Source organism: Amphibalanus amphitrite, unplaced genomic scaffold (assembly GCF_019059575.1).
Source record: "Amphibalanus amphitrite isolate SeventyFive unplaced genomic scaffold, NRLGWU_Aamphi_draft 001159F_arrow, whole genome shotgun sequence".
Taxonomy (NCBI): Eukaryota; Metazoa; Arthropoda; class Thecostraca; order Balanomorpha; family Balanidae; genus Amphibalanus; species Amphibalanus amphitrite.
The window spans coordinates 152,865-173,779 of NW_024882653.1; the positions used below are offsets into that span (position 1 = coordinate 152,865).

General features: G+C 51.4%; 2 protein-coding genes across 2 annotated transcripts; both read left to right on the forward strand.

Moving 5' to 3' along the window:
- Window positions 1-310: 310 nt before the first annotated feature.
- On the forward strand, window positions 311-11,685 carry LOC122370674. The gene is made up of 6 exons (XM_043346486.1): window positions 311-512; window positions 2,392-2,531; window positions 3,166-3,272; window positions 9,947-10,156; window positions 10,579-10,725; window positions 11,109-11,685. The coding sequence occupies exons 2-6, from the start codon at window positions 2,398-2,400 to the stop codon at window positions 11,357-11,359; spliced, it is 849 nt and encodes a 282-aa protein (XP_043202421.1). The 5' UTR covers window positions 311-512; window positions 2,392-2,397; the 3' UTR covers window positions 11,360-11,685.
- Window positions 11,686-12,656: 971 nt separating this feature from the next.
- LOC122370675 (retinitis pigmentosa 1-like 1 protein) lies at window positions 12,657-20,681 on the forward strand. Its single transcript, XM_043346487.1, has 5 exons — window positions 12,657-12,899; window positions 15,044-15,238; window positions 15,595-15,745; window positions 16,021-16,113; window positions 18,303-20,681. The coding sequence occupies exons 2-5, from the start codon at window positions 15,075-15,077 to the stop codon at window positions 19,926-19,928; spliced, it is 2,034 nt and encodes a 677-aa protein (XP_043202422.1). The 5' UTR covers window positions 12,657-12,899; window positions 15,044-15,074; the 3' UTR covers window positions 19,929-20,681.
- The last annotated feature ends 234 nt before the right edge of the window (window positions 20,682-20,915 follow it).

Consider the following 20,915-nt stretch of genomic DNA (forward strand, 5'->3'; position numbering starts at 1 on the left):
TTTTCTTTTACATATGCCCCGGACGAGGGAAGGGGTTGGTGCGACCCCTTCGCCGTTTCGCCCCTAATGGAGCTAAAGCCTCGCAGAAAAGGAAAACGAGCGTGTGCGCCGTTACGAGACGCAGCGATTGGTACCTGATTTTAAAGTCTCCAGGACTCAGGTCAACCGGTGACTCTAAGGTCAGGTCAAGTGGCATCGGTATCGTACGGCGGGCGCCGGTCGAGCTCCGTCCGCTCCATACATACATATCTACATGCTGCATGCATACACACCTACATAGGTAGACCGTCATCTCCGTTAGCGCCTCGTCATTATACGTCGGGCGCCGGTCGAGCCCGTCCGGTCCGGCGCGCGCTGTGGCGAGAGGCTCCGGGAGCTAGGAGACGACCTTGTCCCGGGCGCTGTGATTCGTGGAGACGTGCCGCCGTAAAAGCGCCCGGCCCACTCGTACCTGCGCGAGGGGCCAGTCTCTCGTCTCCGCCGCACTTCTCCCGCCGGACTAGCCACAGAAGGTACGTCTCCGCACTTATCTGCTGTTATAGCCACAGAAGGTACGTCTCCGCAGTGACCTGCTGTTATAGCCACAAAGGGTACGTTTCGGCAGTGACCTGTTATAGCCACAGAAGGTACGTTTCCTCAGTGACCTGCTGTTATAGCCACAAAGGGTACGTTTCGGCAGTGACCTGTTATAGCCACAGAAGGTATGTCTCCGCAGTGACCTGCTGGTATAGCCACAGAAGGTACGTCTCCGCACTCCGCAGTGACCTGCTGTTATAGCCACAAAAGGTAGGTACGTCTCGGCAGTGACCTGCTGTTATAGCCACAGGGGGTACGTTTCGGTATTGACCTGCTGTTATAGCCAAAGAAGGTACGTCTCCGCAGTGACCTGCTGTTATAGCCACAAAGGGTACGTTTCGGCAGTGACCTGTTATAGCCACAGAAGGTACGTCTCCGCAGTGACCTGCTGTTATAGCCACAAAAGATACCTCCATGCACTCCACCGCAGTAACAGTCACGTAGGACCGTCTATGTTAGCTGATCTATTGTTATGGCGTTTTTTCAACCAGAACACCTGTGTGTCCAACAGTGAAATTAAATACAGCGGTGGTTGTTTTTAGTTCATACCTATTGTATGGTATTATGATATAAGGTTACCACTTACCAGTACCTACAGCATAGGTATTTTTGTGTTTAACACATATTTTTAGCGAGCCTAAATAAGAAAAAATGGAAGGCATTACAACTATCACATTCACATTCCGATCACACTTGCTACCTGCGACTTAAATTACAGAACCCTTTATCCATGACTCAAAAAAAAGAAGCATCTAAACGTCATTTGCTTAAAAAAAAAACATTTTCATTAATCAGCTCAGTCATAGGTTCTAGAAACCCTGGTCTGGCCACTGCACCATCCCCTGACTTCTCTGCTGCGAGTCGTGTCGGGCGCGGTACATCCGTTCGTCCGACCGACCGGCCGCGCCCCGTTGGGTAACCAGTTCAGTTACCCAACGGGTGCGGGGCCGCGGTGGCGACTGTGGCAGAGGCAGTGGGGTGAGCTGGAGTGGCGACGGTCACGGTGGTCAGGCTGGTTTCAACAGTCGACGAGACAGGCGACGAACTGGTACGGATAGGTAAATCACAGCACTCCTCTCGACTTCTATGCACCGCAATCGGTAGTTTTTCATTACCGTTTATCTACGTAAAATCAGATGATCATAACTACGCAATGATAAATTCAGTGGCAACTAATTAAAAATCTACTCATGTTTAAGTTCGGTTTATCGCCGTTTGTTAAATTATGCAACCAATCAGACTCAGTGTAAGCTTACCGGTCCATAGATGATAGAGTAGGTACTGACTGTAAGTGCTTGTGCGCGGGCGGGACTGCACTGCCGCACATAAACGTAACCAACCGGGAGCTGGGCTCATGCATGCTGCGGGCTCATGCGCTCGTGTGTATGTCAGAATGAAATGTTTGCGGCATCAAGAGACGGTGGTAGATAATTATTGGAAAAAATTGCCGTTTTAGCGCCATACTTAAATTGACGCTTTTTGTTAGAATGCATGTTGGATCAATTCACTGCCATCCACTGCCACTGCCACTGCCCATATTTAGCTATAATGCAAATTTCTTGTCAACAGATCCCGCTAAAATTCACTCATCCTTCCCATTCGTTATTTTTCACGCGTATAATAAATATCTTTCTATACCAATAAATATCATAAAATATAATTTACCATCGTATGGTAGGGCGACAAAAACCTCTGAATTAAACCGTTTATAATAACTGTCTGACGGACTGCGATAAGTGATATCGACGGCTGAAAGATAGCTTTGGGCTGGTCAGTGGCCATCCTCCAGTAATCTGACGGTTGTTTGTTCGTCAGGTCACCATGCTGCTCCGACTAGTGCTGCTGGTGCTGCTGGTGACCCTGGTGGCCGGGCAGCAGTCCACCTTCCAGAGGCAACGCGAGGCCATCAGAAAGACGCAGCGATTCGGCGCCAACCGATTCGGCTTCAACCGGAGGTGAGCCCGAGATCAACCAGCAGCGTTACATAATTGCTACCTCGACCGTCTACCTATATGTATACCTCCATATACCTACCTATATTCTGAGCCGTTAAACTTGTGATATTTTAGTCATTCATTAAAAACAAACCATTTTCAAACATAGCATTTCTCGTATCAAGAACGTTCATAACAATAGGATGGTGCCAGTTGCGTTAAGTCGTTCACAACAGAGACAATAATTCCTCTGCTAACTATAATGGATTCGCTGCTTGTCTTCCACGGCGAGGAGCATGCTGTGAGACGCACAACAAAACACCAGGCTATAACAAAGACGTCGAGGGAAGCGGGAAAGGGTGGCGCAATCCCCGAGCGCCTGGCGCGGCCCTTTGTTGGTTAATCTGTCTGTCAAAGATGACACCACCACGACAGCGCTGCCGCTTTTATGAACCGCAAACCGACCCAACTCAGGCAGAATAACAAGCCAACCGGGCACCACAAAACCGGCGTCCCACATATCGCCCAGAAAGAAAGACGTCACCCATCACCTTGGTACTGCCAAGGGCGTCTGGACGTGACATTTTCTATGGGTTTAGTTAATCCCAAAGCTCCCGTAGAAAACTTCCAGTAACAATCTGTCTTTACCCCGCAGGAGGCCGACCACGACCACCACAACTACCACTACCACCACTACTACGGCCAAGAGCGACGACTCGGGCACCCTGCTGGAGCCGCCGATCCCTGCGCTCTGTGCCAAACGTGAGTACCGCGGCGGGGACATTCCGGTACCCCCTGTACAGGGTGTCTCAAAAGTTCGTTCACAGGTACCAGCCATGCTTTTTTGTCAATAATTCTGAATCAACAAGAAATAAACAGTCGAAATTTTGCATGGGCATTGGTGACAACCTTCCTCAAGCAGTCTCATTGTTTTCAAGTGCATTCGACCCTTCATGAGCTCACAAAAAGGGTTCACCTCTGACCATGGGTCAGGCACGAAAATGTAGGTTGCAAAGTCGGGTATGTTGTGAAACTCTCTGTTTCAGGAGTAATGGGAATGGTTAAGTCGGAAATGACACATGGCTAAGTGTCGGCGAGGATGAGTGCAACATGATGATTATCTCATAAAAACGGTGGCTAAAATTTTTGAAGGACGAAACCATGCGAGACTAACGGCGTTTTGAACGACCCTCGCACGACAGCAGACTCGTGTTCCGGAAAGCAGCTGAAAATGCGGTCATAACTATTGAAAACTGGCAAGAAGGTCACAGACAGAGGTTACCCATTTTCAAAAAGTGCAGGTCATCGTAAAATAAAGACAAATTATAATTTAAAATTGTTTATAATATCTATAACGCTAATTTTTGGGGACAATAACACAAAAATCGTCAATGCCAAGGACACCTGACCCTCCAAAAGTGTCAGTTATTGTAAAATTTTATCTAACGAAGTTTCAAGAGGCAGATCTGCAGCGAATGATTTTCTTTTAAACACAAAATCCCGATAAAACCACACGATGGACAGGTTTGGGCCGTTTACAAAGCAGAACATCTCCCGAGGAAAACACTCCGCAACCGAGCGAAGGTCTTGGCATGGGGAATGACGAGCGCTTGGAATTTGCAAAATTTGCACAATGTGTCTGAGAAACAGACGTCCGACACATTCTGCTACCATATGATGCGAAAAAATTACTCCTGCTACTTCCCGTTTGTTCAGGACTGGGGTCGTTTTGAAAAGGAAAATGGCGCTTGGGATGTCGGCGCCAGTCATTCATGAAGCAGTTAGCGCCAGAGAATGCCTACAAAATACTCAAGAATGGTGTCGATGCAAGCTGTCGGCTTTCAGGGAAAATCAGATGTTGCCGGGGAGCTAGTCAAAACTAAATCCGACGCAGAAACTACAGGGGATTCCCCTGCAAGAGCTTGAAAGCTGGTAACCTTTTATCAGCCTCCGGCAGCTGACGGAGCAACAGAAATCGGTATGGGCAAATATTTTTTGGAGATACAGCAAAGGGGTTGGTTTCCAACCTTCTTAATCAGTTGTCAAAGCATGCATATTTGTCTAGTGTACACACAGACACCAAAACTTTATACTTTTGGCCGGTTCTTATATGCTTTATTGGCATGGGAAATGTGTGAACGAACTTTTGAGACACCCTGTAGAGCCAGGAGGTCAGCTGAAGAGGTCAGATCGGAGGTCAGCCGGGAAGGTGTTCTTAGAGGTTCGCTGATGTCAGGCACGAAGTGATTTGTCGGATAAGAACAACGATATTAATGGATATCGGTTTCATCCGTGCTCGCCCGTCGGAATAATGCGGTAGCTGCGAGTTCCGTATACCGATAAGGGTATACGGATTCCGTACGCCGATAAGACCGACGACGGCTGGGCCCGGCCCGCAGCACTGAGCCGATCCCCTGCTCGAGTCTCGATGCATTTTTACACAGCATCATTCCGGATCATACTGACGCGCCTGCGCTCTCCTGGCTGTCCTTGGACTGGCCACTAAACACCGGGATTTGTGCTCTGCTCTGCCGACACGTAGCACACTATCGCAGCCAGGGGACGGCTGGAGGGCAGCCACAGCCGCGTCGGGCTTCAGTTAGAGAGACAAAGCTCACCGGGCTAGAGGTTAACAGATGAAAGACTAATCTGAGAAGACTAGACTAGTGCACCTCGCAAGCCATGGGCTAGATATTTAATACCATATGTAAAATATTGACGAGGATAGCGTTGATGATCATAGGTCGCTTGAGACCATAAGGTGGGTTTTTGCATGCAGGATTCTTATATTTCGCATTGCCAAACACGGCGATTGTTTTCTTCGCTGTAACTATAATAGTCACGCTTAACATGCTTCATTCATTTAAAGGCATTACGATTGTTCCCATTCTCATTTTTTTTCTTTTTTTTTAAAGAATATAATGAGCGAATATTAAAATAGAAAAACGTACCCATTCTTTAGTAAAACCGACAGATGGAACAGGACCGATATCGTTCTTAATTAACGTCAAATCACATTTTATCTGGCTCACGTCTGTGATTCAACACATAAACTGTACCGAAGTGGATACTGAAGTACGAGCTGGAACTATGAATTTGTCTTTCAACTCGAAGCTAGATTTCAAGTCGACCTTTAAAACTGTAGCCACTCGCTGTCAGAGCAGTCAAGCCCTCCCCGAATAGCACGGTAATTCCGGCTCGGCGAAAAACCAGCCTGTGACCTTCAAACCAGGCGGAATCAGGAATAAGTGCTTCACAATGTGCTCTCAGAGACCGCGGTGATCATCCATACATATTCCCGCCCGGTGACCGAGATATGGTCGCGTTGACTGCCGGCCGGCCGAGCAACAAGTAGAGTGTCCGGAATGATAAAATATTTTATTACAGGTGGCACAGATAACAGTAGTACTACTGTTATCTGTGCAGGTGGCAATAATTATTCAAAGCAGAGCTTTGGGAGAATTTGGTGCAGGTTCCGATGGAAGGCATGCCTCTTCTGTGCTAGAAACTATCGCAAAACACGCCATATTCTTTTCGCACAGGTTCTACCTTGATCAATGCGCCCATTCGAAAAATCGGGCTTATAAGAAAAGTGATATTAGTCAGTTAGCTAATGTGCGTTAGCTCTGTGTGCGCGGATGCCAACTACATCCATAATAAAGGGGTAAATTTTCTTATCGCAGCTGCAGGGGTCATTTCAAAGCGCCTTTCAGAATGTTCTTAAGGTCCTTACGGAAGATCCAATTAGTCACTTGAGCATAAAAGCATCAGTCAACATATAATCTGCCTTACCTATAGCCTAGACACACATACCGAAGTCACTATGTACCGAGTCACCGACAGATTCCAATGACGCTATGCGGCGTGACTGGTCACTTTGTCTCGTGCAAACAGCAGCTGTGGTCGGCCCATCCCGCGACACTGGCCGGTTCCAGGAGCCAGGCTGATCCACCCCGTCAGCCCGTGCTGAATCACGGCCCTGAGGGTGACTGGGCGCGGGGACGTGGCGACTGGCGACCACCAGTCCCCCCCCGTCCCCCTGACCATAGCAAATCAGCTCTGAGGAGGCGGCCTGGCGTGATCCAGGGCAGCGATCAGTCCAAAGCTATGATCAGTCACATTACTTTAGCGGTGAACAACGGCACCGCCACCTCATGGCGGCTTCGGAATCGTAGCACTTAAAGCTGTCACCTCATCGAGATGTACAAGAATAAGACGCTGACTTTGATTTTCAAACTGAAACGCATTTATCGCTAGTTTAGTATCTAATATGTGGCATATCATGCGCGATCTTTTTGTGTCAGGGATTCGCTTTCATTTTACTGTTCCACGATTAACCGTAACAAAAAGCAGCGTCGGCGCGTTGCGAGACTCACGCGCCATGTGAGCTCTGGCGCCTTTTTCAGAACCGTGACAGGTTTTTCCTTAGTTGACAGAAGAGATTGCAGGTACGGATGAAGTGACGTGAATCACCCAGAGACGAGAGTCCCGAGAAGCCTCCAGAATTTCCTGTCCGAGCGGAGCGACACGGCTCGGCTCGGGAGTGGAACTGGTTTTGTGCAGGCGGTGCGCGCGGCAGCGGCGCGGACGGGAGGCCCTGACCCCCGGCCCGGCAGCCGTCCTCCGCCGCTGGCTAGCTATCTCAGCACCCGGAACTGCAGCCGGGGGCCCACGGCCGCAGGAGATGTGCACGCGGCGCAGGGGTGCGCCATGCGGCGCTGTTTGTCCACAGAGTGTGGAAGGCGCGGCGATCGCCCCGAGCACACAGACGAGTCTCGCGCACGCTTCCTCTTTCCTTGAACCTTGACCGGGGTGAAGCGAGCGCCGCATCTTCGCTTGGTGATGCATGGCGGCTCAGTGACCTTCGGCGCTTCAGCCGTCTTCGTCCGTGAGATGCTGGGCACACAAGATGTTAACGAATGGGGTGATTCAGCAGCACTTTGGACTAGGGACTAGAGTAGGGTGAAGTCGTATAAGAGTACGCACTTAGTGGATTTCTTGCTCTCATTTGTTTAATATTTGAAGGAAAGAAATCGCAAATAGGGAATATTAAAGTTAATTGAATTAGCCATCAACCCATGGGGCAACGATCCTTCAGCGTAAATGGAAGTGGTCTAAAACTGACATTTTCTGAAGCGTTGCACTTGCGTACTCTTACCATATGGGGTGTGTAAGAGTACGCACGCCAGGCGGGTGGAGTACGCAAGCATATGAACACACACCTATGCAGCTTGCATTGTCCAAATGCTTAACTTCAAACTCAGAAGGCATTTAAGTTAATTCTAGTATCCCAAAAGAAAAATATAAAATAAATCTTTGAAGTCTATAAATCAGGAAATAATCATGTCGTGTGTTTCTTAAAAAAAAAATGCACAATCAAAAAGGAGAATAACTCGTATTTGGAAGAATTTCGGGTACGCATCTGCATCACCAGTGCTCCATTGATGATATACCTACAAAACAAACGTCATTGAGCGATAGATTAATAATTATAGGTATTCCTGCATATTCGATTTAATGTATAATTCTGCGTACTCTTACCCTCCTGAACAGTGCGTCCTCTTACCGTACATGCAATTCGCGCACAAAACAACCCCGAAACGTTGTGCAAAACTTCGCAAACAGAATATTGCACTGTACAGTATTTCCCCAGATAACCTCACAAGTTTCCCACAACAATCACGGAAATGTACCTCATCTCAACTGCCAAGTATCAAAATTATTGTACCATATCATAATAATATCATAACACTCGAAAATAATATTCATCGCCTTAAACTCAACAGCGTCGCCGCTCAACGCCCACGTTCCGTTGGTGACATGCACGCACTGGCGGCTTCAGGCGGCTTCATGTCAGGGTACCTATATTGAGTGAAGCTTCATATCACTTCATGAACTCGACAAACCCGCGTTGCTAAGCAACCGAAACAGCTGATGCGTACTCTTATCGCCCGCGTACTCTTAGCCGCCCTTACCCTACTGGCTGTTTTTTCACATACCTTCCATTAAATTGCCGGTAATCGACAGGAAGGTCAATGAAGGTATTGAGACGGTAGAATAGAAAGAGCAATTTAATGTGGAGATAATTGGAGTTCGACTGAAACCTTCCACGCGTTGGTGTGATTCCCCTGGGTATAAAGTGACCTATCCAGGTTTTCGGCTGCTCCTATAGCTCCGTTTTATCTTTTACGCGGCAGGCACTTTGATACAGCTCCCTATCTGTGAGCTTGCCGGCGTCAGACTCAGACGAGCCGCTGGTAGGGTCGGCTCGGCCGCCGGTCTGAGCGCGGCTGCAGCCGACACCGTATGCAAATGACCATTGCCAAACGCCCAGCTGCGCTCCACTCGCGCCGCGTATGGGACCGCACGTGTCGCAACGACCCCATAGGTGCGGATGACCGATCAACGATAATACGGCGTTTCATACTGCCCCGGGAGGGAGGGTTGCGCCATTGCGATGAACAGATAGTTCGTCCAACGCGCAGCTATAATATGCAATACCGACTATGTTAAGCTCAAATCTTCCTCCCAAGTTTCCTGCGGGTGTCAGTTTCATTGTTCTTTTCTGTGAGAGCGGAATCTAACATGTCGATCGCCATCGTGCGCTATTATCAGTGGCTATTAAACTCCTTTCTCAGATTAATAAAATGCATCGAAGACAGGCTGCGACTTGGCCTTGTTAGGTATTAGATAGAGAAAAACGATAACCTATTACATCGGTGCCCGGAGAGGGACAATGGGCGGTGGATGCGGGGACTCAGTGCGGACCTGACTGACGAGTGTGGACAGTGGCTGGGCCGAGTGCGCCGGACGAGACGGACACGACACGACTTTTTAGTTACGTGACTCGTCTACGTCTCTGTCTTGGTGTGCGTCTCCGTCGTTGGCCACAGAGGCCGTCAGTAAAAGTGGCCTGACCGCGTGCGGTGCCGCCGGCGGCCAGCAGAGAGTGAAAGTGAGCCGCCGACCGGCCACCGCCGCGCCGGTCGGCCGTCCGTTCCACCGGTCACCGCGCCGGCCGGGTCCCATCTCCAGCCACCGAGACTGGGAGCGCTGCCGGCCGCCTGAGGGTGCCCCCCCCCCTCCCCTCCCCCAGTCGTCTGGCCACCCGGTCTGACAGGGCCGGGACTGGCCACCCGGAACATTTACCACGGGATGAATATGAATTGCATGAATGAATGAATTATTTTTACTCCGGCCCCAGGTCAATTATGTAATTGTAGTAGGCGTATTTGGACAAGGACACCCATGTCCGACCTGGTATCAACTCATTACAAATAATTGTAAATGTTTCTTAAACTCTATGATTTTTGCATACGATAATGGTTTTGAACTGCATTCGTTCCCGATCATGTATGCCTCGGGGCTCTTGCGCCTGAGTAGCACATCCATCGGCCCCGCGCAATAGCTGACCCTGCCGCGTCCGTGTCCGTCAGGTCCCAAGCACTGGAAGCTGGGCAACCACTGGTACTTCTACTCGGCCGACGAGCCCGAGTTCCAGGAGATAGATGAGAAGACCCAGGAGACGGTCGGCAAGCGCTACAACTGGCTGGAGGCGCGCAACCTGTGCAGGCACTACTGCATGGACAGCATCAGCGTCGAGACGGAGCCAGAGTGGCAGATGGTTAAGCGCAACATCTCAGAGAGTGAGTAGATGCCGTCCCGCCCTCGTTCCGCATACCTCATTGTCGCGACCCGCCACCCGCCACTGGGGTCTGTGCGAAATCAGCCCCAGGGCTTCCGACAGGTATCGGACAGTTCGCCGTAGGCTGTCGCACTCCCCCTGCCTTCAGTGTTGTCCTCCAATTGCAATTTCTACTTTTCCATTTTTCTTTCTGTTAGAGTGACGCCTTGGTCGCTATAGTCAGACATCGCCAATGTGAAAAAGGAAATCACGTAATATGTGATTAACTGTCTCTCGTGGTAACTTTAATGCTTATTATTGTTCACCTGTCCGGCTTTTTGGCCAATCCATATAGGCCGCAGCATATTTAACTCATTATCTCAATCTTGTTCACCAAGGGTTGTAATGGTCTAGGGGTCGGTCTGACTGGCCCCCATTTTCTAGGGGGCATTATCTACCTGTGGTCGTCCGGTCGTCTGTGCGACTTCAAGGGCTGTGACGTGCGCGAGGACCTGAAGCCGCTCAACATCAACGGCTGGTTCTGGTCGGGAAGCAACGTCAAAATGGCGCCCACCAACTCGACGCCCCCAGGTAAGGATGATCGATAGTGATTCAGCTTTTCCTTCAAGAGGGGATTTCCAGGCGCATCTGACACGCTGATCGTCCGCTATCAGCGCCTCATTCGTTAGTTTCGGGTGCAGTCTTACTTTGCACCCGCCGCTGTCCTCCATTCCAAAGACTGCTGAATCTTCTATTAGACTGCGTTCCGCTTTGAACTGGTTTGCGGCCTCTCTGCAGGGTAGTGTCACCAGCCCTTGCCTCAGAGGGTACTAAGGCCTTCCCACTTCTCCACAGGCTTGCCCGAAAAGCTGTGCTCTTAGGACTTAGACTGAAGTGAGCCCCTTTCTTCCCTGGCCTTTTCAAGCAGCCCCTGTCTCGAACTGTACTGACCTCCCCGCCCTCCTTCTCCACAGGCTGGTCCGAGCAGCCGTGGTCGCAGACGGGCCATCTGAAGAAACCTCAGCCGGACAACGCCGAGTTTACCATTAACCAAACCAACGAGCCGTGCCTCGGACTGCTCAACGGCATCTACAACGACGGCGTGTCGTGGCACGACATCGCCTGCTACCACCGCAAGCCCGTCTTCTGTGAGGATAACGAGTCGCTGCTGCAGTACGCCCGCGCCGTCAGCCAGAGGGATAACCTCGGCCTGACCATCGAATAGAGACGCAGCGCGGTCCCGTCAGGCGGAGACTGAACATCTACAGAGCGCCGTCCGGTATCGTCAGCCGCTGGAGAGCACAGCAGTCCACGCCGGCAGCCCAGCGGGGCGGTCCGCGGCGGGCCGATCGAACAAAGACAGACGGTGCGAGACCGCCGGGCGGGGCGCCGCGACCTGCTTACGTGCACGGCGAGAGTGGAACAGAGTCGTTTGGCAACGCGCCGCGGACGGTGCGTGTTTTGTGCGCGATTGCCCAATGATGGCGTTGTATGAACCTTGGCAGCTGCTACCTTTTTGCGCTTGGGCTGAAAATATATGCGGGTCAAGCACTTTCTTGTCTTATTGTGCTCGTTGGGGATTCATGAATGGTATGAATGAAGAAGCGCGTTATACATATAAACACGTTTGAATTGGACATGCTGTTTCCAATTTCTGATTTCTCCCTCAAATTTGGCAGCATTATTACACCATTACCTACAACTATGACGCCGCATGCATCAAATGACGTTTATCGTAGGTAATTCTGATAAGTACGAGTCGTGCATTCAAAATGCTGTCAGGATCCAGCAGCTGGACATTGACTTATGGAACATCAAAATGGAACTTTTGAAACACTAAAACGGAGCAAATGAGGCAAGGGTGTCGGGAAGTGACCTTTTTACGCAAGATATCCTAAAAAGCGATGGGACGTTTACGATCGATGAGGAATAATTGATCTCAAAGTAGTAAAAAGTAATATTAAACCAACACCAATGGAATTCATTCAATAATAGGTATGTACATCTTATCTCCTTTTATTTCAAATGCACACCACGTGTAACAGCGCACCAATATTTCTGACAAACACTTTTAAAAGCTCACTTGCATTCCACGTGATAATCACTTTTCTTGTAATAGTATATGTTGGCGTGCTTATGATGTTAATTTGAATAAACTAGGACGAACAGCCAACAGAAGCAACATACGATATCCCGGTAGTTGCGTGCGGTGTTGGCAACGACCTGCAACTGTTTCGCAGAGCTTTGGACGTTACATTTTTCCCTGTCCTGGCAACATTCCGAGCTCTGCGAGACTTTGCGGTATGTTGTCCGAGGAATATCTGGCGCGCCGTCCACAGTTTCAGAGACTCGGACTGAATACGGATCGCTCTGCTCCGCCGGACGTAATCTTCACCTACACACCAAGGTGTGAGCTCACCCGCTGTAAAACTGAGCCTGCCAGGCGCCACCCCCTTCCCTTACACCTACATCACGGGTCAGTCGGACCACAGCCAGCACAGGGCAGCAGCAGCTCCAGCCCCGCCCGCAGCTCCAGCGGCGCTGGCGGCGCGTTTCCGGCGCCGCCGCGGAATGTAGCCGTGACGTCACAGCTGTCAGCGGCGGCCGTCGGTGCCGACGCGGGTCGGCCGTCGGTGCCGACGCGGCTCCGCCAGTCGCCGCGTCGAGAGCGACGCAGACGACGGGCGCGCGGAGGTGCCCGGGACCGGTGTGAGTGGGGCGGTACAGCTGCAAGGAGCGCCGTCTGGTGGTGGATTCTACACTCGGTGAGCAGTGCCGTTTGCAATTACATTGTGCCGACTAACGTCGTATATAATTACTGATGAGTATAAAGCACATTGAGACTCAACACAATATTCGATAAAATTCTTACTTATCAGTTTGGCTGAACAGTACCTAATGGTTAAGCATCTAACAGAATGTAAATGTGAATTTATTAATATCGCACCATTCATCGATGTTGATGTATGCGTCCTTTCACGTTTTCCGTAAACCCAACAAAAATGCCTACTAAGTCGCTTCTTGGTTGCTTCACTCAACTTTCCTGCCATATTTTCAGCAAAATATGTATTAATTTATTTTGTATTATTTTGAAAACAAACACTGCAAAATGTAGGAATGTCAAGTGCCTTATGTGTAACAATTCCAAGCAAAAAGGCACCGGAATAGATAAAAGTTAAAAATTTACGTGACGTTAAATTCACTACGTTAAAATGTTCAACTTCTGATCAAAAGTGTTAAAAAGTGACCATCTCGATTATAAATCAAAGACAACGATAAAACTCTAAAATATAAAAAGACAAATAGGTATGAACTATGAATACTTCACACGAAGACGAAATACGTCGCCATTTTTCATTTCTCTTCGGTATTCTATCAATACAGCACCAAACAGCATTACAACCCACTCCAATTCTAGAAAACAGGAAACCACCACGATCAGTCAGTACGTGGAATGTCAGCGCTCCTTGCCGCCGCATAAAATGCGCGATGAGGTGCCAAGAGTGCCACTGGTCTAAGTAACAGCCTGTTCTCGCGTCCCGCTCCGCCTCATTTTGAAGCACGTGGCAGCTGCGTGACTTCTTCAAAACACGGCTTGCCTTGCCAACGGCTTCGGGTCATTTGGAGAGGCTCCTCCTGTGGCGGGGTGAGGCGGAGGGCTCGCCGCTCCTTAGTCTGTATCGACTTGAAATGTCGCAGCCCGTCGCCATACACATTCCCAACGGGGCTTCAGCAACTGTGGCTAGTGCTTGCCTCCGAGTGATTTCATTCATCGCAGACAATCGCACTTCAATGTTACAACATTCGAATATGTCTGGCGCGCCATCTGTCCAATGCGCGACTGCACACAGGCGCGGTATTGCGGCCAGTGTCATCGTCCGCCGGTAGATGGCAGTAAAAGCAGGCGCCTGCAGGTATACTGTACCGCAAGACTCCAGCTCGCACTGAGAGAACGGCGATGGGGGCGAACGGATGTAGTAAGCCTTGGAATGTGTGGAATGACATAAGAGCGAGAAATGAGAGAAGAGAGAAGGTAATGAGAAGACTGAAACAGTGCAACTACCGTCTTTAAACGAAGCCAGCACCCAGCACGTTTCCCAGACTGAAAGCCAAAACAAAGAACAATCTTCAAACGCGTCTGGCGCTGCCAGGAAGAAGCGAGAACAAAGACAAATAAAAAGACGCAAAACACACGGCACCAAAACACGTGAACTGAAATGGCAGCCGATCGATAAGAAGAAGGCTCTGCGAGATCATGTAAACGTGCATATGATACGCTCGCTTCTTAGCTCGCATTTCTTTCAGTCTTCGCCTGCAGTTCGCTGGGTCCGTGGGTCGCATGCCATGAGTTTATAATAGTCTCCTTCTTTAGTTCGCTGAGTCCGTTGGCGGAACCCACGTGGTCTGAGGCTCACTGGGTCCATGGGTCGGATGTCGTGAATTTATAATAGTATCCGCTTGTGGCTCGCTGAGTCCGCGGGTCGGATGCCACGCGTTTCCGGCCCCGCGCCGCTATCGCCGCTGAGGACGGTAATAGCGCGCCCCGAGGGCTGTTTACCTGTCGAGGAATGCCGCACCGCACCAAAATAAACCAGACATGGCTGCGTGACTCAGGGCGAGGAGAGCACCGGGCCGTCGAGGAGCGTCCGTTGTTACCCAGACTTATGGGTCAAACGTGGCCCAGGCCGTAACATTTGCTCGGCAGTCGGCAATAAATGAAGCGCTTTTGTAACACTCTGTGATTCATTTTTCCGGGGTTTATGTTTCTAAACGGATTTAATTTGCTTATCGCATGGATGGTGTCGAAAGGGAGAAACAGATGTGCCGGTTCAGCTATAACAAAGAACACCTAAGAACTAACCAGAGGACACAATATTATTTTTACATAGGTCCGGTGTGTCCGTTTCAGAGGGCCAGCGGAAGGCCACCTCGGTGCCGCCATGCCTCACAACATCCGCCTGTTCTCCGACGTCGGGGCCAAAATGTCCATGTTCGACAACAAGGCCAAAATGCATAAGGAGAACCAGATGATCAACCCGTTCAGTGACTGGGACGGCTCCGGCACGAGGCGAAAACTCTCCAGAGACGACCCCGACTACGGCAAGTGAGTCACAAGCCTCCCAGGGAGATAGATAGGGGAAAAGTGCCACCTGTGGGAATTGGGATAGTTCATAACAACTTCATGCATCACATATATACGTACCTAATAGTGCTGCCATGCTATATCTATTAAAACAAACATTTGTCCCAAGTTTATACGTCAAAGAAGACCTAAAAAAGCTTACGCAAAACAAACAAAAATATATTTGGAGCACACATCTATTGGTACATTGTTATAAAAAAAAAACAACAACTGGCAATCAGTACAATCAACCAGGTGTCCCGTACAAGTGGCACCGCAGTACCGTAACAGCATACGGCCAAAAAAAAACCTGACGGTCCACGCGCCGCGCGCCACAGGCCACTGGAAGGCAGTAAGACGGCCGAGCGAGGTCGGCAGGCGCAGCTGCAGATGATCTCCGACATGGTGGAGCTGTGCGACGTCATCTTCGACTGCGGCGTGCGCTCGCCGGACGGACGCGGCGCCATCTGCTTCGGTGACGTCTTCAGGGTGGGTGTTTACCCGCAGACGTGTGTGTGTGTGGGGGTGGGGGAAGACACTTGTTGGTGATATTGATCTTTGCATTCGTAAGTTTTGGCATTCGATTTGCCTCTCACGTGTCACGCATTGCTTTGATAGCAACGACAGACCGTCATCTACTGAAATTGTTTCAAATAGTTGTTTACAAGTAGGTGCTTTCTTAGCCATTATATAGACGGGCCTGACAGTTTTCCACTGCAGTACAACACAGCTTGGCAGTAACCAGAACTGTTTTTTCCTTGCAGTTATACAGTCAAATCAACGACAAATGCGTGGGACTGCTTATGAGAGGACGGAAGCACAACATCCTGGACTTCGAAGGAGAAATGCTGTTTCAGGTGAGCAAACTTTTATTTTATCCAGTAACATTTCCATTGAGTCTTGTGACCCATGCGTCATGTTTTGGATCTCGGCTCGCCTTGTCGTAACGCGGGTCTCCAGTGTCAGGGTCGCTGCGCGGCGACTCAGCGTGTCGGAATGTCAGGCGCCGGGCCGGTCCAGGGCCACCCACCGTCGCGATCCAGCCCGCCTCGTGTCGGTGCCGGTCAGGCCGTGCCAAACTGGCGCTCCTTGTGTAAGCGGCGCTCCCCAAGCGACCCGCCGACGCCGACAGACGGCCGAGGGAGAGAGAGAGGAGAGAGAGGGAGAAAGAGAGAGAGAGAGAGAGAGAGAGAGAGAGAGAGCGAGAGCGAGAGCGAGAGCGAGAGCGAGAGCGAGAGCGAGAGCGAGAGCGAGAGCGAGAGCGAGAGAGAGAGACCCCAGAAGAAAAGCAACGGTGTGGCAAATATTGGCGGCATAATATGTTCGTCATATGCCTGGAACTTGCAAACGTCAATGGTTTATCCCAAATGAGGGACGTTCGCCCATGCAGACACCAGCAAAATAGCCTAGGCCCTAGAGTGGTTTAAGCCATTTATATGCTTTCCTACGAAATACCAACGCAGCTGAATAAAATCGTTCTAGGACACATTTGGACATGCGAGAAACAGGAGCGATAAATCGATAAATAAATCCCTTTCGGAGTCGTTAATTTCGCCTTTCCGTCCGATTAGTGTATCCGCCGGTGTCTTACGAGCGGGCCATCCGCCGCCGGGCAGGTATTTCATGACTGCCTTGCGTCACTCTCTGAGGTGATTGCTGCAGCTCGCCGGCGGCCCGCTGACAGCCCAGATAAACACAACGTGACGTGACGTGACGTGGGGGGCGGCCGTGACGTCAGCGCCGCTGCACGGGACACATTCCTCAGGTGGCGCGACCTGTGACCGAGCTCGGCGCCACACGGCCCTCCAGGCCGGCTCTGCCGCCGCCAGCTCGATGTGTAGCTCACAATACACACGCCCGCGTCACGCAGTCATGCCTTTCCAACCATGCATTTAAGAACACATCCAAGGACACATGCAATTGGCAACATTCAACCACGCAAACACACACGTGTCTCCACGGGTGGGCAGACATACAGGCTGTGTCGTCATTTGGTCGCCAGGCCCATTGAGGATTGTGGCCATGTCACACGATTCACACGTCAGTGTCAGCACTTGAACCCAGTCGCATCCCCCCCCCCTTTGAGCGTGGCGACCTTGACCTCCGGTCGTCCTGGGGGCGGGGTGGGGGCGCGGCCGGCGGCTGGCGGCGGGTATGCGCCGGGTGCGTGCACGGTGCGCCGCCACGCGGCTATTTATATCGGCGAGCTGAGTGTTGGCGACCGGCGCCCGCGCGGCGCCCGAGATCGCTGGTCCACGGCGGAGGTCCGCCCGGACCAGCCCCGGTGGTCCCGGTCTGATGGTCCCGGTCAGGTGGCTCCAGCCGGGGTGGTCTCTCTCAGGTGGTCCTTCTCAGGTGACCTCTGGCGGTCCCTCTCAGGTGGTCCCGTCTTGTGATCCCTCTCAGTTGGCTTGTTGTCCATGTCCTTGACGGCTTCTCTTACCCATGAAAGTTCGTTGATATTACATTTGAACTCACATGACGGGACCATATTCAATTAGAAACATGACCACTGGCCTCTCGAAGGTTAGGAGACATGACCAAAGTAACTTACCTGACGTGATTCTCCATTTCCGAGAGGCAAAAACAAAATCCGAAAGATACAGAGACAAAAGGAGTCAGAAAGAGACCTATGGATAAAGAGATAGGAGAGAGCGAGAAAAAGAGACAAAGAGAGGCAGAAACAGGGGCAGAGATACAGAGAAAGTCAGACAGAGAGCGTCCCCGTCCGAGCGAGCCCTGGCCGGCCTGTGGCGGCATGCGACGTTCTCGACGTTCCGACTGCTGACGTCGACTGTCGCTCGTCACTGGTGTTTGTCTTGGAACCCGGCGACTGGAGAGAGGGTCCGGTCGGGCGCTGAACTGGCGAACGAAAACAGACACCGACACAGCCATAAGTAATTCTCTGAAATTGGTAACAAAGTGTCGAACCATGTCATAGACTGCGAAATATCGAAAGGTGTGGAAATGAAAATTGTCGTCCGTTAAAAAAATGCCGGCGATGGTCTGACTCTGACAATCTCTGCCCCTCCCTTTTCTCCCACAGCGCCGCGACGACGACAAGATGATCGAGCTGCTGCTGCCGCTCAACACGATCCGCTTCAAGTACGGGATGCCGGAGCGGCCCGGCTGCGGCGAGGTGCGTCCCGACCTGCTGGAGGAGCTGGAGCGTCAGCAGCGCGACAAGCAGCCGGCGCGCTGCCGCTCCATGGAGCAGCTCGGCCTGCCGCCGCCGCCGCTGCACAAAAGCCGATCCATGGAGCTGACCAGGGAGGCGGCTAAGGGCGACGCCGGCTGGCTGCTGCGACCGGAGTCGGCTGGCGCCGCCGCGCGGGTAGGGCACAGCGCCGAGAACCTGACGCAGATCAGCGAGGCTGACGGAGCCGTGGGAGGAGCTGTGGGAGTGGATGTTGGAGTGGTGTTCACCGCAGCCCCAGAGGCGGCCGCGGACGGAGCAGCATCAGAGAGGGAAGCAGAGGGTACGGCCGAGGGTCCAGAGAGGGAAGCCGAGTCCGCCACCGGAGCGGCTCCCGTCAAATGGGAGGTGGGAGATGACAATGACGAAGAAAGCACAGAAGAGAAACAGGACAGCACCCAGGCACCGGCCCCACCTGCATGGCCGGAGGTCAAAATAGTGGTAGAGGAAGACGTCGACACAAATACAGAGCATGCAGCAGCTGAAAGCGAAGGCAAACAGAATGAAAACATGCTAATGAAGGCGAACGAGTCTTCTGATCAGATGTCGGACGTCGCGTCTCTGGCCCCCGAGTCGGAATCAGAGTTTGACTTCTGGGCGAGCACAGAGCAGGACTTCTGGGAGGACGACAAATCTGCCATGGCATCTGCGGTGCAGACTCCGCGGTCCGGGTCGCCGGAGCGAGCGTCACCGGCCAGCTCGGCCGAGGCTGCCCCGACGGTCGAGGGAGCTGCGGCGAGTGATACTGCTCTCGACGAACAGCCCCCCTCCGAGACGGAAGGAACTTCTGAATCCAAGCAGCACCAGCCAGAAGAGAATCCCTCACTTGCAGATAATCGTGATGGAAATGAGCATCAGGCAGAAGAAACTGATACATCAAGAAGTCAAAGTGATATAAAGAACGACAATGCTGAAGAAAAGGACAGTGGTTTTTCTTTCTGGGATGTCATTAATGAGAATGATGCACCTGTTCGTTCAAAGGACGATGAAATCAAACGTAGAGCTAGCGAAACCACGAGTGCCGAAAGCGAAACACTAGCCCCAGACGATTCGAAACAGGAAGAAGATAAAACCTCAGCAGAAGATGCGACCGACAATCGAATATCGGCTAGTCCTAATCCCACAGATGCACCCGATCAAACATCGGATACCACCCCTGCAACTAACGGGGAAACGTTCTCTTTCTGGGACGTTTCTGACGAGGAAAAGACAGGGCCAGCGCCTGTGAAACCAAAGAAGGGATTCTGGGAAGATGACAGTGACGCGGAGCCGTCCACAACACCGGAGCCGGGCTCGGCCGAGTCCGGCCCGGTCGGCGACAGTGCGTGTGAGGGCCGCGTGTCTCCTGCCCAGGACGGCGAGTACGAGGCCACCAGCGCCGAGCGACCAGAGGAGGTCCGAGACAGCCGCCCGCCGCCCCTCACCGTGCCGCACATCACACTGTCTGACGACAGCGAGATGATGCCGGCCAGGTAGGAGCCGGCGGCCACCGCGCTCCGGTCTCCAGCGAGACTGCGGCCAGCAGGGGAGCGCAGTGAGCGGAACCGGCCGGCCAGCGAGAGCGGGGCTCCACGGCCCATCTTAGCCGTCTTAGAGGCAGAGCGGACACCTCTAGTACAGAGTTCCAGTCGGCGAGCTTAGTCGAGAGTAGTGAACACCATCGGTGTAGAACAGTTTAGTTCATTGCAGGGTAGTGCAATCCAGTAGTGGTCCAAAACATTGAACAAGGTCCGAGAACGGCAGCATCACACAGGCACAACAAGCGCCGACGCATGTAGGTATCAGCCCGTGGGACACCTTGACTCTAATTTTGTGCAGGAACTCTTCCGGACATAGTTGTAGCAGACGGCAAAAGATCGCATCCCCAGCTTACAATCGGGAAAGGACTCGCGTTGTCAGGCTCGCTAGCCAATTTGAAGGCCCAGCACTAGCTATAACTCGCCGATAAAGATCGCCAATTTTCGGGCGCACCTGGTGAGCGGAAAGTACTTGCAACTGGGCAAGTTTTGTGTACTTAGACAAGTGATAGCGCGCAAACATGATTTTTTTTATACCATTGTGTCTTAAATGTGGCACGGAGCCTCGACTGAAGAGCTCTGCGTAGCCAGTAAGCTGCGTTGCAGCTCAAAGTGTAAACACATTTTCCATTCAGATGGAGTGTCAGTCATAGAATGTCAATATGATGACATGAAAGCCAATGAATTATTGTCAATAAAAACACAATTAAAACGGCGAGTTTTCATTTATCATTATATGGAGGCATACATTCCCGGCACGGTGCCCACTACATACATCAGAGCACATCACACACTTCGAATCACTTCAGCCGCTTCTCAGTTCTTGTTTAAGTTTTACGAGCTAGTAAGTACAGAAAGTCATCATCTTATGAGTTAAGAAGATTCTAATTCCCATCCCTTGCCCATCCCAGTGAAAGTTTGGTTCGATTTGTATCTCCACTGCCGG